General features: G+C 49.3%; 3 protein-coding genes across 3 annotated transcripts in view; 1 reads left to right on the plus strand and 2 right to left on the minus strand.

Annotated features, from left to right (window-relative positions):
• The first annotated feature begins 1,548 nt into the window (after window positions 1–1,548).
• LOC107299242 (oocyte zinc finger protein XlCOF6.1-like) lies at window positions 1,549–10,481 on the plus strand. The gene is made up of 3 exons (XM_015828605.2): window positions 1,549–1,577; window positions 1,678–2,744; window positions 10,357–10,481. The coding sequence occupies exons 1-3, from the start codon at window positions 1,549–1,551 to the stop codon at window positions 10,479–10,481; spliced, it is 1,221 nt and encodes a 406-aa protein (XP_015684091.2).
• Window positions 10,482–10,508: 27 nt separating this feature from the next.
• Window positions 10,509–11,924, minus strand: LOC114923593 (zinc finger protein 429-like). The gene is made up of 3 exons (XM_029286722.1): window positions 11,533–11,924; window positions 11,084–11,373; window positions 10,509–10,951 (listed from the first exon to the last, which is right to left on the minus strand). The coding sequence occupies exons 1-3, from the start codon at window positions 11,922–11,924 to the stop codon at window positions 10,509–10,511; spliced, it is 1,125 nt and encodes a 374-aa protein (XP_029142555.1).
• Window positions 11,925–12,875: 951 nt separating this feature from the next.
• The window catches only part of LOC114923594 (zinc finger protein 420-like), a 28,521-nt gene continuing 25,109 nt past the window's right edge, over window positions 12,876–16,287 (minus strand). Inside the window, exon 5 of the mRNA XM_029286723.1 lies at window positions 12,876–12,913. Within this exon, the coding sequence (XP_029142556.1) occupies window positions 12,876–12,913 (38 nt within the window). The remainder of the gene's footprint in view (window positions 12,914–16,287) is intronic.

Here is a 16,287-nt window from a genome sequence, read left to right on the forward strand (position 1 = left end):
CCCACGGCGCAGGCCAAGCAGAGTCTCGCGAGGGCCGCATAACGAGACCAAGCTGCCTATTGGTCGAGGGAAGACCCCGCCAATAAACTTTATGATAAGGAGGGCCGCATTTAAATAGAGCAGGGAGGGCTCTTAGCGGGCCGGATTAAACCGGTCCGCGGGCCGCAAATGGCCCGCGGGCCGGACTTTGGACATGCCTTAAGCAGACGAATGTGGGGTTGTCTGAAATGGACAGGAGAGGCCATGTGAGTCCCAGCACAGGCTACTTTTGACTTCAGGGACACATTGACTTTGGGGCACATGGCTTGGAAACATGTATGGAACATGCAGCTTGGAGAATGGCGCAAGGCTGGAAAGGCCTACGGCGTGGGGAGTTGTAGTAATCAGTGCTCAGTCATTGCAGGGTGCAAAAAATGGCTGCCCGCTGTCGCAGCATTTATTCTTTATATACAGTTTTACAAGCAGCAAACGTTTAACATGGCATCAGCATAGCAATAGCATTAAACTCCGTACCAATGCTTAAGGATAGAAAGCCAGAGGCCCAAAACAGGGGGCAGTTGGCTGTAGCATCCTGTTGTTGTAGGCTAGCTGATATCAGGCAGGCAAGGTCATTGCATTAGCCTGGGTAGTTTCCCACATTGCCATGGTAATGCGGAGAAAAGAGATAATGCAGAGAGAAGAGGCACGCAGGCGTCGGAAGGGCAGTGTTCTGCTCACGGCCTCCACCCGGGCCCCCTCTCTACAGGGATTAACGCCTCATTTCTCAGTGGCCGCGGTGACACTGGGCTAAAGTCCAGGCCTGGGGTCAGTGGCCTCTGGCTGAAATGGCTGAAGGCCCCAGGCTTCCACTTAAGGGCCAGCTCCAGGATTGCTGTCAATCAGGGATGCTTTTCATGGGCTGGATGGGGCGGCTCAGGCTTCCATGGGTGGCTGCAGCTGTGCATCCCACTTCAGCACCCCCCAACTCTTGGGGGAAGGCCTGTGCCTGGTCTCTAGGACCAGCCCACCCCCAGACACCCCCACATCCCTTGCCTGGGCCTTCCTCCACTTAAGAACCCTCAAGATGATTTAATGACTGTAAGCCGGAGTGTGGGATTGCGCTTGGTGAGTGAAGTGGCCGTGTGACCCTCACATAACTCCTACTTCCCTGGACTCACCGAGATTCCAGTCCCGATTTTGGTCATAAGTTGAGGACTACCTAAAGTTTCAGGGCTTCTTTTTCTCCTCGTCATAGGACGAGAACCAAGGAGGAAAAAATAGAGTCAGTAAACAGCAGGAGAGTTTGCCTCCGAGGGATCTGGGGTGACGGAATCAATGGAGGTTTTGTCTGGGGTGTACTGTGGACCTCTGCCCTGGTCAGAGGGTGGACTGGAAGACCTTCATGGTCCCTTCCAAGGCTAAGATTTTGTGATTCTCTACCATTGTTAAAAGGAAACATTGTTCTCCTCTTCTTTATTTTTCCACCAGCAGGAAAACCAAAGATTCACCTGGAAGTCACCTTTCAAGAGATAACAGAAAATCAGAGCAAGGTAGCCAGTGCCAGAAAGGATGGAGCCTGGGAAACTCTTGGATCCCCTGTGAGACAGAAGCAGCCACAAAAGAAAACCACAAAAGAACCCGTGAATGCTCAGAGTGTGGAAAATCCTTTCCTCGGCGGTCCCTCCTTTTGACCCACAGGAAGGTCCATGTGGGAAGCGGATCCAGTGAAGGATTGGAGGGTGAGAAATCCTTCTCTGGAAAAGACATGAAAAATTTCAGAAGCCCCCCCAGACTAAAGCCCTATAAATGTGAGGAATGTGACCTATGCTTTGGTCAAAGGTCAAACCTTGTTAAGCATCAGAGAATCCACACTGGAGAGAAACCCTATCAGTGTCTGGAATGTGGGATTTTTTTCCGTGAAAAAGGACAACTGGGAAACCATGAGAGGATTCACACAGGGGAGAAACCTTACAAGTGCTGGGAATGTGGGAGGAGCTTTTCTTGGAAGGCAAGTCTTTGGGCCCATGAGAAGTTTCATGCAGGAACAAAATCTTACAAATGCTTTGAGTGTGGAAAATCTTTCACCCTGAGTTCAACTCTTCGGAATCATGAGAAAACACACACAGGGGAGAAAAATGAAAAGTGTCTTGAATGCGGGAAATGTTTTTCCAAGAAATCAAGCCTGGTGCAGCATCAGAGACGTCACACTGGAGAGAGACCCTATGAATGCCCAGAATGTGAGAGACGATTTATGTTTCCTTCTGCGCTTCGGAGACACCAGAAGGGACACAAAGGGGAGAAACCCTATGAATGTGGGGGATGTGGGAAAGGTTTTCTTTCACAAAGAGAGCTTCAGCTTCACGAGAGAATCCACACAGGGGAAAAACCATACAAATGTGAGGAGTGTGGAAAGTGCTTTACCCTAAAACACCATCTTGGAAGTCATCAGAGGGTCCACACAGGAGAGAAGCCGTACAGATGCGTAGAATGTGGGAAATGTTTTGCTCAAAAGGGAAATCTTTGGAAACATCATAAAACCCACACAGGGGAGAAGCCATATCAATGCATCGAATGTGGACAATTTTATTCTACCACATCACACCTTAGAAGTCATGTAAAAACTCACACGGGGGAAAGAAATTACAAATGTTTAGACTGTGGGAAAGCATTTGCTCATTCATATTCCCTTAGAAAACACAACCGAATCCATACAGGAGAGAAACCCCATAAATGCTCGGAGTGCGATAAATGTTTTTCTTGGAAAGGTACTCTTGTGATGCATCAGAGAATCCACACTGGAGAGAAACCATACAAATGCTTGGAGTGTGGGAAATGTTTTGCCCAAACTTCATCCCTTCGCAAGCACACCAGAAGTCACACAGGGGAGTCGCCTTACAAGTGTGCCGAGTGTGAGAAAACCTTTCATTGTAAATCTCACCTAAAAAGGCATCAGAAAGTCCATAGTAGAGAGAAACCCCTTCAGTTGTGAGGAATGTGGAAAACATTTTTTGAAACGTCAGATCTTATAATTCACCAGAAACTTCACACAGTCCCAGATGGGAAATCCAACAGATTTTTGTTGTGGGGAAACCTTCACAATGACGAAACCAGCGTGGCATTTTTCGTCCCAGTTTCTTGTGCTTTTTCTATACCAAAGCGTCCATACAGGAGAGATTCCACAAATGCTTCAGCAGAATTCAAATTTTTATTTCTGATTTTTTTACTTTTCATTTTGTATATTAAGATTTTGGGGTCCAGAAGAGAAGAAGGAAACTCAGATAATATAAGGTGATGGAAATTGCCTTGTGATTCCGTTGCACCTAAAATGACAAGGAGATCCCATTTTCCTCTTGAATGTGTATTTACCTCCCAGCCAGCCCAGAGCCCAAGGACCTCCTGGTGGTCTCCCATCCAGCACTGCCGAGCTTTCCTAGAGTGGCCAAGGCTGGCCAGGTGTGGCCTCTTAGCTGAGACAAGCAGAAAGGGAGGGTCTCTCTCTGGGTCTGGCAAGATGGGGTTAAGGCAAGTCAGGAGTCCAGTTAAAACTCAGGAGCTTCTCAGAGAAAAACTGCAAAGAGGGAAAGGGTTTGTGCTAAGCGACCGAGAGTCTTTTTGGAGTTGGGCAGGATTAACAAATTCAGGAAATAAATAGAAACATGGAATAAATATCAGCACAGCAGACAGATGCCTGGGGAAAAGAAGGGCATTTGCTGATAATTCAGGCCTAATTTTGGAAAACCTTTTGTAAGGAACAAAAATATTAATGGAAAAATTGTATGTCAAAATAATTATGTGAAGGCATGGGATGAAATCAAGAAGGATGTGTTAAGAAGTGGAAATTACAACTGTGGTTGGGGAGAATTTCTCTGATTAAAAATGAATGTATTACCCACTTTCATGATGTTTCTGTGGCGTGCAGAAATATGATATGGGGGATTATTATTCTTCCAGTGAAGCTTCCCTGCTGGTGGATAAATCTCATCCTGGCTCCATCCGATCCCTTCAGCTTCCCTCCAGGGTCTTCCCTCCCCCTCCCCACCCCAGAAGGGTCCTCAGGAGTGGTCAGGAGGGACCGAGCAGGTGGCTCCTTGCAATGGCAAAGGGGTTACAGATTCTCTTCCCCCCCCTCCCCGTGGGCGCTGTCACATTTAAGCAAACACAATTTCCAAGTTTCCTGTCTTCTGTCAACGTGTCCTTCCTCTCTTCTCCTCCCAACTCAGCCAGACTTTCACCTTCCTTCCGGAATTCCTTCTGGTTCCCCTCTCGTAAAAGCCTCTGCACAGAGCGTTTCACCCCATTTGGCTTACGGGACAAGTATAACCCCAAAAACACAGGCAATCCTCGACTTAAATCTCATTTAGTGACCGTTCAAAGTCACAAGGGCAACGAAGAAAGTGACTTCTGAATTTCGGATGCTTGGCAACTGGTTCATACTTCTGACCGTTGCTGTGTCCCTTTTGCAACCTCCCAAAGACAAGCAAAGTCCATGTAGAAGCAGGATTCACTTAACGACCGGCTTACTAACTTATCAACTGCAGGGATTCGCTTAAGCACTGTGTCAAAAATGTTCGTAACATGGGGGAAAACTCACAACTCACGTAACAAATTTCTCACTTAGCAACATAAATTTTGGGTTCAATTGTGGTCATACATTGAGGACCACCTGTAGTTTTGTTGAAAAATGTGATAGCGCCTGAAGGAAATAAAAGTTATTCTTTTATAAAATGTCAAAATAAAGCCCCAGTGTAACAATGTATGAGACTATGTTTAGCACAAATGTATTAATGTTGTGTCAATGTCACAATGCAATGCCAATGTACGAGAAGGAATATTTACTGCTTCCTGCCTATGTAGAGTGACCAGAAATGGTAACCACAAATGGTAATCAGCAAAGATAATGAATTATGACCCGGATGGACGGGAATTGGAAGGAAATTGTCAGAATGAACTATTAAGTGTAAAAACAACTTCGAAGAATGGCTATGGAGTTGAAAGAGCTTCTTAGATGTGACCTGCATTGTAAAAAGTATAAAATGCAAAGCTTGGAAACTGTTTGTTGTGCTCCTGGAACCCAATCCATCGGGAAGGATCCAGGAGGTCGCTTTTATTGATATAATTTTATATAATTTTATATTATTATAGTGGGTTTTAGGACAGGACAAATAATTTAATTAGTTTTGAATATTTTTAAATATTATGGTATTGCTGTTTTATTAATGTGCCTGTTCACCGCCCTGAGTCCCGCAAGGGAGAAGGGCGGTATATAAATCAAATAAATTTGAATTTGAATTTATAATGATGATGATGATGATAAAGTTGGAAGGGACCTGGGAGGTCATCTAGTCCAACCCCCTGCTCAGGCAGGAAACCCTATACCATTTCGGACAAATGGCTGTCCAGTTTCTTCTTAAAAACTTCCAGTGTTGGCGCATTCACCATTTCTGGAGGCAGGTTGTTCCACTGGTTAATTGTTCTCACTGTCAGGAAGTTTCTCCTTAGTTCTAGGTTGCTTTTCTCCTTGATTATTTTCCACCCGTTGCTTCTTGTCCTGCCTTCGGGTGCTTTGGAGAATAGCTTGACTCCCTCTTCTTTGTGGCAGCCCTTAAGATATTGGAACACTGCTATCATGTCCCCCCTCGTCCTTCTCTTCGTTAAACTAGACATAGCCAATTCCAGCAACCGTTCCTTATATGTTTTAGCCTCCAGTCCCCTAATTATCTTTGTTGCTCTTCTCTGTACTCTTTCTAGAGTCTCAACATCTTTTTTACATCGTGGTGACCAAAACTGGATGCAGTATTCCAAGTGTGGCCTTACCAAGGCATTGTAAAGTGGTTGTCAAGTATCCTTACCGGAACGTAATACCCGGTAGGCTCATGGCTTCGGTCCTGGCTCCCCCTCAGTGTGTGTTGAGCCCGGGAGGGCTGGACAGTGGTATTAACACTTCACGTGATCTTGATTCTATCCCTCTGTTAATGCAGCCTAGCACTGTGTTGGCTTTTTTGGCAGCTGCAGCACACGGCTGGCTCATATCTAGGTGATTGTCCTCTAGGACTCCGAGATCCCTCTCACAGTTACTACTATTGAGCATGGAACCACCTATACTATACCTTACATTTAGTTTTTCTTGCCTAAATGTGGAACCTTACTTTTTTCACCACTGAATTTCATTTTGTTAGATAGTGCCCAGTGTTCAAGTCTTTCCAGATCCTCCTGTATCCTAAGCCTGTCTTCTGGAGTGTTGGCTATTCCTGCCAGCTTGGTGTCATCTGCAAATTTGATGAGTTCCCCATCTATCCCCTCGTCCATGAAGATGTTGAAGAGCACTGGGCCCAGAACAGACTTGGGGCACCCCACTACACACTTCCCTCCATGTAGATGCGGTTCCATTGAGGACCACACGCTGAGTACGGCCGGTCAGCCAGCTACGGATCCATCTGGTGGTGATGCTGCCTAACCCACATTTTTCTATCTTCTCAAGTAGTAGGTTGTGGTCTACTTTGTCAAATGCCTTACTGAAGTCCAAGTAAATTATATCCACAGCATTCCTCTGATCCACTAATTTTGTCACTGGGTCAAAGAATGCAATAAGATTTGTCTGGCATGATCTGTTTTTGACAAACCCGTGTTGGCTTTTAGTAATGACTTTGTTTGCCTGTAGGTGTTCGCTTATTCGTTGTTTGATTATCTTTTCCAGAATCTTCCCAGGTATTGAGGTCAGGCTGATAGGTCTGTAATTTCCTGGGTCCTTTTTTTTCTTCCTTTTTTGAAGATGGGAACTACATCAGCTCTTTTCCAGTCCTCTGGTAGTTCCCCAGTGCTCCAGGATCTCTGAAAAATATAGTTCAGTGGTTCTGAGATCACATCTGCCAGTTCCTTGAGAACCTTGGGGTGTAATCCATCTGGTCCTGGTGATTTGAACTCGTCTAGGCTGGACAGGTGTTCACTTACCATTTTCCAAATGCCTTTCTTTTCTTCTCTTTTCTTTTTATTCTTTTTCTGCTATTCTCCAATAAAATTTTGCTCTGTTAACCAGACTTGTCTTAGTATTGTATCAAAATTTAGGGTTTTTACATCTCACATAACCACGGGGAGGGGGGGAGGAGGATCTGCAACCCCTTTGCCATTGCAAGGAGCCACCTGTTCCGTCTCTCCCTCCCTCCCCCCCACTCCTGAGGACCCGGGCCAGCCCCTCCCTCTCCGTCCTCGGTCGGGCTCCGCAAAGACCCAGCCGGAGAGGAGCCCTCCTCGAAGGGACCGGGGGGGGGTTCCTGTCCCTCCTGCCTCCCCCCCAAAAGCCATCGCGGAGCTTCAGTTTCCACCCAGATGCCGGAGCAGGAGGCAGCCCCGCCCGGGCACAGCAGGGCACTCTTCGCATGGGCAGAGGAACCATGGACGCGGATGCCCAGCGGAAGAACATTGAGTCCCGCCTGGGAAGGCGGTAAGGGGGAGGGAGGGGGGAGGAGCTGAGATCGCTGAGGGGCAGGTCGGTAAGACGTGGGCGGAGCCCAGGAGAAGAGCAGAAGCTCCGCCCCCGATTTCCCCACCACCACTCGCTGGGTTTCCGCTTCCTTCCTGCGCGTCCCGCTTCTCCATAGCACGATCGGCGCTGGATCCCTCGGGAGAGGCTTCTGGATCCCGCTCGGGGCAGATCTGGCTGCTCTCCCTCCGGCCTTTGGGGCTGCCCCTCCCGCCAGGAGAGCTTCCCCCCCCCCCGCCAGGAGAAAGGTAGCTGCGGATCCGCCTCTCCGGCTTGCCGGGTTTTCCTTGGGGAGATTCGGCTCTGGCGTCGCCTGCAGGGAGCGGCTCCCTCCCTTCCCTCCAGGGGGGCAAAGGGGGATCCCTCCCTCCCCGGGCTGGATCTGCCCCCTCCTCGCCCGGCCGAGGCTCCCCGCGGGGCTCCGGGTGGATCCGGGAAGGAGCTTTTGGGGAAGTTGCTTTCAGAAGGTTTCTCTGTGGTCCGTCACAGCACCAGGTCTCTTGAGTATGCATATCCCGCACGTGTAGCTGCAAAAATGTAGCAAACGGAGCTTTAAAAGATTTAGTGAGATTTGTAATGTGATTTTTTTAAAACGGACTGACCTCATTGCGACAGCGAAGGGAGTCTTTGGGGGAAAGAAAAAGGGTTAAATTAACTGAATGGAGTTCATTGTTTTCTTAACCCACAAACATCCCCCTTTCTTTGAGTTCAACGTAAAAGGCGAAAAAGAAAATCCTTTGTGTGTAGGGTTGTAGGACGAAAACGCAACCCCCCTGGGAAAAGTCCCCCCCCCCCCCGTTTATGACAAAAGTCTTTGAGGAGATAGAAAAGCCAAAGTAAATTGCACAAGCCACAAAAGGTAAAAAGTAACACCATCTCCGTTTTTTTCCTTCCACTCCAAGCTGTCGGATAAATAGCCTCCGGCAGACTTTGGACGCGAATCCAAAAGAAAGCGCAATGCCGCCCAGCTCCCAGCCTGCCAGGTTTCAGCAGGCAGCGGGCGAGCCGGGCCGTGCAAAGCTGGATCTGCCCCCTTCTCGCCCGGCCAGGGCTCTCCTGGCGGGAGGGGCGCCCCAAAGGCCGGAGGGAGAGCAGCCAGACCTGCCCCGAGCGGGATCCAGAAGCCTCTCCCGAGGGATCCGGCACCGATCCTGCCAGGGAGAAGTGAGACACGCGGAGGGAAGCGGAAACCCAGCGAGTGGGAGGGGGCGGAGCTTCTGCTCTCCTGGACTCCGCCCACGCATTACAGCCACGCCCCTTAGCAGCCTTAGATCCTCCCCTCTCCTTTCCCCTTTCCGCCTTCCCAGCCGGGACTCCCTGTTTCTTCGCTGGGCATCAGGCTCCGGGGTTCCTCTGCCCATGCGAAGAGTGCCCTGCTGTGCCCGGGCGGGGCTGCCTCCTGCTCCAGCATCTGGGTGGAAACTGAAGCTCCGCGATGGCTTTTGGGGGGGAGGCAGGAGCGACAGGAACCCCCCCCCGTCCCTTCGAGGAGGGCTCCTCTCCGGCTGGGTCTTTGCGGAGCCCGACTGAGGACGGAGAGGGAGGGGCTGGCCCGGGTCCTCAGGAGTGGGGGGGAGGGAGGGAGAGACCGGGCAGGTGGGTCCTTGCAATGGCAAAGGGGTTACAGATCCTCCTCCCTCCCTCCCCCTGTTTGTGTGAGATATAAAAACCCCAAATTTTGATACTCACAATACGAAGACAAGTCTGGTTAACAAAACAAAGTTTTATTGGAGAATAACATAAAAAGAATAAAGAGAAGAAAAGAAAGGCGTTTGCAAACGCGGCCTCCTGGATCCTTCCCGTTATTCCATGTTTCTATTTATTTCCTGAATTTGTTTTTTGTTTTTTTTAATTGAAAATTTTATAAAAGTTTTACAATGTAATTTNCCCCCCCACTTCCCAGAGCCAATAACAGGGTTAACAATACAATAACCATACTCTATCTAACATTAATCAACTATTAGATTAACAAATCTATAACATCCTTTAACTCTCTTTTAAACAAATATACTAATATTAAACACAATAATTATAACATCATATTAATAATTATAAATAAAGATAAGTAACCTATTATAACATATAAACTACATTAGCACTCTAAAGTTTACTCAAAAACCAAATGAAATTTTTTAGTACCATATTTACTCTCAATATAATCTATCCATCTTCTCCAAACCGAAATATATCTTTCTTGTGAATAATCCTTCACATAAGCGGAAATCTTGGCCATTTCTGCTAAATTTGAGACTTTAAGTGACCATTCTTCTATAGTGGGCAAACGTCCCGTTTTCCAACATTGAGCTACGAGTAGTCTTGCGGCAGTTATCAAATTCAACATCAAATCCATTTCTTTTGCGTCCAAATCTTCCATAATACCCAGCAAAAATATCTGAATTTCCTGAATTTGTTAATCCTGCCCAACTCCAAAAAGACTCTCGGTCGCTTAGCACAAACCCTTTCCCTCTTTGCAGTTTTTCTCTGAGAAGCTCCTGAGTTTTAACTGGACTCCTGACTTGCCTTAACCCCATCTTGCCAGACCCAGAGAGAGACCCTCCCTTTCACTGTGCTTGTCTCAGCTAAGGGGCCACACCTGGCCAGCCTTGGCCACTCTAGGAAAGCTCGGCAGTGCTGGATGGGAGACCACCAGGAGGTCCTTGGTCTCTGGGCTGGCTGGGATGTAAATACACATTCAAGAGGAAAATGGGATCTCTCTGTCATTTTAGGTGAAACGGAATCATAAGGCCATTTCCATCACCTCATATGATCTGAGGCATCTAAACGGAGTTTCCTTCTTCTCTTCTGGACCCCAAAATCTTAATATCTAAAATGAAAAGTAAAAAAATCAGAAATAAAATGTTGATTTCTGCTGACGCATTTGTGGAACCTCTCCTGTGCAGCACAAGAAACTGGGACAAAAAAATGCCATGCTGGTTTCGTCATTGTGAAGGTTTCCCCACACCAAAAAACTGTAGGATTTCCCATCTGGGACTGTGTGAAGTTCCTGGTGAATTATAAGATGTGACGTTTCAAAAAACGTTTTCTACATTCCTCACAACTGAAGGGGTTTCTCTCTACTATGGACTTTCTGATGCATTTTTAGGTGAGATTTACTACGAAAGGTTTTCTCACACTTGGCACACTTGTAAGGCGACTCCCCTGTGTGACTTCTGGTGTGCTTGCGAAGTGATGATGTTCGGGCGAAACATATCCCACACTCTGGACATTTATATAGTTTCTCTCCAGTGTGGATTCTCTGATGTATCACAAGAGTATCTTTCCGAGAAAAACATTTATCACACTCCGAGCATTTATGGGGCTTCTCTCCTATATGGATTCGGCTGTGGTTTCTAAGGGAACATGAACGAGCAAATGTTCTCCCACAGTCTAAACATTTGTAATTTCTTTCCCCTGTGTGAGTTTTTACATGACTTCTAAGGTGTGATGTGGTAGAATAAAATTGTCCACATTCGATGCATTGATATGGCTTCTCCCCTGTGTGGGTTTTATGATGTGTCAAAAGGGTTCCCTTCCAAGCAAAACATTTTCCACATTCTAGGCATCTGTATGGCTTCTCTCCTGTGTGGAGCCTCTGATGCCTTCCAAGGTTTTGTTTTTGGGTAAAGCATTTCCCACACTCCCCACATTTGTATGGCTTTCCCCCTGTGTGGATTCTCTCATGAATCTTAAGCTCTGTTTGTGTAAGAAAACCTTTCCCACATTCCCCACATTGATAGGGTTTCTCCTGTTTGTGCCCCTTCTGGTGCCTCTGAAGTAGAGACAAGTACATAAATCGTCTCTCACATTCTGGGCATTCATAGGGTCTCTCTCCGGTGTGAATTCTCTGATGTCGCACCAGGAGTGATTTCCAGATAAAACATTTCCCACATTCGAGGCACTTTTCGTTTTTTCCCCCTCTGTGTGTTTTCGAATGACTCCAAAGACCTGAACTCCGGGTGAAACATTTTCCACACTCAAAGCATTTGTAAGATTTTATTCCTGCATGAACCTTCTCATGGGCCCAAAGACTTGAGTTCTGAGAAAAGCTCTTTCCACATTCCCAACATTTGTAAGGCTTCTCCCCTGTGTGAAGCCTCTCGTGGTTTCTGAGGGTGGCTTTCTGACAAAAAAATTTCCCACATTCAAGACACTGATAGGGTTTCTCTCCTGTGTGGGTTTTCTGATGGGTAAGAAGGTGTGACTTTTGACCAAAGCATAAGTCACATTTTATACATCTATAGGGTTTTAGTCTGGGGGGATTTCTGAGACCTTTGGTGTCTGTTCCAGAGGATTTCTCACCCTCCAAACCTTGACTGGATCCACTTCCCATATGGATCTTCTTGTGGGTAAAAAGCACTGATCTGCGAGCAAAGGATTTCCCACACTCTGAGCATTCATGGGGTTTTTTGTGGTTTTCCGGAGTGCTGATTGTGTCTGACGGGGGATCCAAGAGTTTCCCAGGCTCCATGCTTTCTGGTGACTGCTGCCTTGCTCTGATTTTCTGTTATCTGTTGATAGTTGATGTGCAGGTCAATCTTTGGTCAGAGTTGTTTTCCTGCTGGTGGAAAAAGAAATAAGAGGAGAATAAAGTTTCCTTTTGAGAATGGTAGAGAATCACTATATTGTAGCCTTGGAAGGGACCATGAAGGTCTTCCAGTCCACCCACTGTCATGGGCCGAGGTCTGCAGGACACCCCAGACAAAACCTCCATGGATTCCGTCACCCCAGATCCCTTGGAGGCAAACTCTCCTGCTGTTCACTGACTCTATCTTGGTTCTCGTCCTATGACGAGGAGAAAAAGAAGCCCTGAAACTTTAGGTAGTCCTCAACTTATGACCAAAATCGGGACTGGAATCTCGGTGTGTCCAGTGAAGTAGGAGTTATGTGAGGGTCACACGGCCACTTCACTCACCAAGCGCAATCCCACACTCCGGCTTACAGTCATTAAACCATCTTGAGGGTTCTTAAGTGGAGGAAGGCCCAGGCAAGGGATGTGAGGGTGTCTGGGAGTGGGCTGGTCCTAGAGACCGGGCACAGACCCTCCCCCATGAGTTCGGGGGGGCTGAAGTGGGATGGAAGCCTGAGCCGCTCCATCCAGGCCATGAAAACCAGCCCCGATTGACAATAATTCCTGGGCTGGCCCTTAAGTGGAGGCCTGGGGCCTTCAGCCATTTCAGCCAGTGGCTACTGACCCCAGGTCTGGACTTTAACCCAGTGTCACCACGACCACTGAGAAATGAGGCGTTAATCCCCACACCGGAGGCCTTTGCAGCCTTGCGCCATTCTCCAAGCTGCATGTTCCATACATGTTTCCAAGCCACGTGCCCCAAAGTCAATGTGTCCCTGAAGTCAAAAATAGCCTGTGCTGGGACTCACATGGCCTCTCCTGCCCACTTCAGACAACCCCACATTCGTCTGCTTAAGGACATGTAAAATCGGCCTCCTTGGCATAAGCCGCTGAAAGAGATGTAATTCACTTTATCCCTTTATCTCTAGCCCGTCTAGAGCCTCCGGAGAGCCATTTCTGCACATTAACAGGCTGCAGTCCTTGTTTCTGCTTTCACAACAATTAAAGCTATTGAAGACCTCTGATTGCAACATTTCAGCTTTTTCTTTAGGCTAAAGCTGGGGCCAGTCTGCCGGAGGCTATTTCTCAGACAGCTTCGAGTGGAAGGAAAAAAACGGAGATGGTGTTACTTTTTACCTTTGGTGGCTTGTGCAATTTACTTTGGCTTTTCTATGTCTTAAAAAACTTTAGTTATAAACGGGGGGGGGGAGGCTTTTTCCAGCGAGGCGGGGTGGGTTTTCGTCCTACAACCCTACACACAAAGGATTTTCTTTTTCGCCTTTTACATTGAACTCAAAGAAAGGGGGATGTCTGTGGGTTAAGAAAACAATGAACTCCATTCAGTTACTTTAACCCTTTTTCTTTCCCTCAAAGACTCCCTTCGCTATCGCAATGAGGTCAGTCCGTTTCAACATCACATTACAAATCTCACTAAATCTTTTAAAGCTCCGTTTGCTACATTTTTGCAGCTGCACGTGCGGGATATGCATACTTAAGAGACCTGGTGCTGTGACGGACCACAGAGAGACCTTCTGAAAGCAACTTCCCCAAAAGCTCCTTCCCGGATCCACCCGGAACCCCACGGGGAGCCTCGGCCGGGTGAGGAGGGGGCAGATCCAGCCGGGGGAGGGAGGGACCCCCCTTTGCCCCCCTGGAGGGAAGGGAGGGAGCCGCTCCCTGCAGGCGACGCAAAGCCAAATCTCCCCAAGGAAAACCCGGGAAGCCGATTTGCCGGATCCGCAGCTATCTTTCTCATGGCGGGGGGAAGGTAAAAGCTCTCCTGGCGGGAGGGGCGCCCTAAAGGCCGGAGGGAGAGCAACCCGACCTGCCTGGAGGGGGATCCAGAAGCCTTTCCCGAGGGATCCAGCACCGATCGTGCTATGAAGAAGTGAAATACGCGGAGGAAAGCAGAAATCTACCAAGTGGGAGGAGAGAGGTGGGGGCGGAGCTTCTGCTCTCCTCCTGGGCTCCTCCCATGCCTTACAGCCATGCCCCTTAGCAGCCTCAGATCCTCCCCTCTCCTTTCCCCTTTCCGCCTTCCCAGCCGGGACTCCCTGTTTCTTCACTGGGCATCAGGCTCCGGGGTTCCTCTGCCCATGCGAAGAGTGCCCTGCTGTGCCCAGGCGGGGCTGCTTCCTGCTCCAGCATCTGGGTGGAAACTGAAGCTCCGCGATGGCTTTTGGGAGGGAGCCAGGAGCAACAGGAACCCTCTCCCCGTCCATTCGAGGAGGGCTCCTCTCCGGCTGGGAGTTTGCAGAGCCCGACTGGAGGAAGGCCCAGGCAAGGGATGTGGGGGTGTCTGGGGATGGGCTGGTCCTAGAGACCAGGCACAGGCCCTCCCCCATGAGTTGGGGGGTGCTGAAGTGGGATGCACAGCTGCAGCCACCCATGGAAGTCTGAGCCGCCCCATCCAGCCCATGAAAAGCATCCCTGATTGACAGCAATCCTGGGCCTGGCCCTTAAGTGGAGGCCAGGGGCCTTCAGCCATTTCAACCAGTGGCCACTGACCCCAGGCCTGGACTTTAGCCCAGTGTCACCGCGGCCACTGAGAAATGAGGCGTTAATCCCCACACCGGAGGCCTTTGCAGCCTTGCGCCATTCTTCAGGCCGCTGTTCTGTCCCCGTCCGACCCACACACCCAAACAGCCAGCCGAGGGTTAAAGACTTCTCCAGACACCACTTCACAGATAAGAAACTTGGCAGCAGCTCCATAGCTGCCTGCCAAGACCTTTTACTCCAAGCACACAGAAACAAAAAACAATACACACAGTTTAAAGCCACAGCAAACTACTTCGCCAGAGATTCAGCTTTTGTCCGTCACAGAGGTCCAAATGGCCACCACCACCCTTTTATAGCCTGTGGGGTGTGGTCCAGTGACTCAGCTTAATCTCTGGCACGTCTCCTTTTCTGCTGCGCACGCTTGTCACTCCTACGCTGGCGTGGATCCAGCCACAACTTCTCTTCCTCATTATCCGACACACCTGGCTCCTGGCCAATCTCAGAAACACCTGGCTCCTGGCCAATCTCAGAAACACCTGGCTCCTGGTCAATCTCTTCTCCGTCGGGAGACACCTGAGGCATTGCCAAAGAGGAGGGTCCTGGAGAGGGAGGTCCTCTCCAGGACCATCTCCTCTCCTTCATGTTCGGAGCCTTCTTCCTCCGATAAGAGGGGCTCACAAGACGGAGCCACAACAGCCGCATGTTCCATACATGTTTCCAAGCCATGTGCCCCAAAGTCAATCTGAAGTCAAATGTAGCCTGTGCTGGGACTCATATGGCCTCTCCTGTCCATTTCAGACAACCCCACATTCGTCTGCTTAACGACATGTACAATCGGCCTCCTTGGCTTAAGCCGCTGAAACAGATGTAATTCACTTTATCCCTTTATCTCTAGCCCGTCTAGACTCTAGAGCAGACATGTCAAACACAAGGCCCGGGGGCCGGATGCGGCCCGTGAAGTGGTTTCATGTGGCCCGTGAAGCCATCCTGGAAACAGTGAGGGAACGGCCCCCGCTGTCTTGGCCCTGGCCCAGGCCGGCCGGAAGCCAATGTACAATTTTGTGGTGGCCAACTATGCTGAAACGCATTCAGTCTTAGCTCCACAAGGCCATTTGGAAACAACAAGGAACCAGTCCCTGCCGCGTCGGCCCCGCCCCCTGGGTGCATGCTGGGGAGGTGTCACCCTTTGTGAGGAATGAAGAAATTCACCATGGCCTGGAAGTGGCCAGCAAATGGGCCTCGCCTACTTCACATATCTGGCTTGATGGGTTCTGGGGGAGGGGTTTCGGCAGGCAGTGGGACGCTCTCAGAGCGCCGAGAGGCTGAGCTGGGTGGCGCAAATCCAAAAAGAAACATGAGGCCGCCCAGCTCCCAGCCTGCCCGGTTTCAGCAGGCAGCGGGGCGCTCTCCTCAGCGCCAAGAGCTGAACCGGGCGGCCCAAATCCAAAAAGAAGCACCATGCTGCCCAACCCCCAGCCTGTCCAGTTTCAGCAGGTAGCAAGGTGCAAAGCTGGCGAGCTTTACACTGCCCGGCTCAACCTCTCGGTGCTGCCTGCTGAAACCTGGCAAGCTGGGGGTTGGGCGGCATTGCGCTGACTCCCACGCTGCTCATGGCATCCCCTCCCCCAGAGCCCACCAAGCCAGATATGTGAAGTAGGCGAGGGCCATGTGCTGGCCACTTTCAGGCGATGGTACACTTCTTCATTCCTCACGAAAGGTGACACTTGCCCAGCTGCGTTTCTTGCCTGTTTTTCTCCCTCCCTCA

The sequence above is a fragment of the Protobothrops mucrosquamatus genome, unplaced genomic scaffold (assembly GCF_001527695.2).
Source record: "Protobothrops mucrosquamatus isolate PMUCROS unplaced genomic scaffold, P.Mucros_1.0 scaffold4714, whole genome shotgun sequence".
In the NCBI taxonomy this organism is placed as follows: Eukaryota; Metazoa; Chordata; class Lepidosauria; order Squamata; family Viperidae; genus Protobothrops; species Protobothrops mucrosquamatus.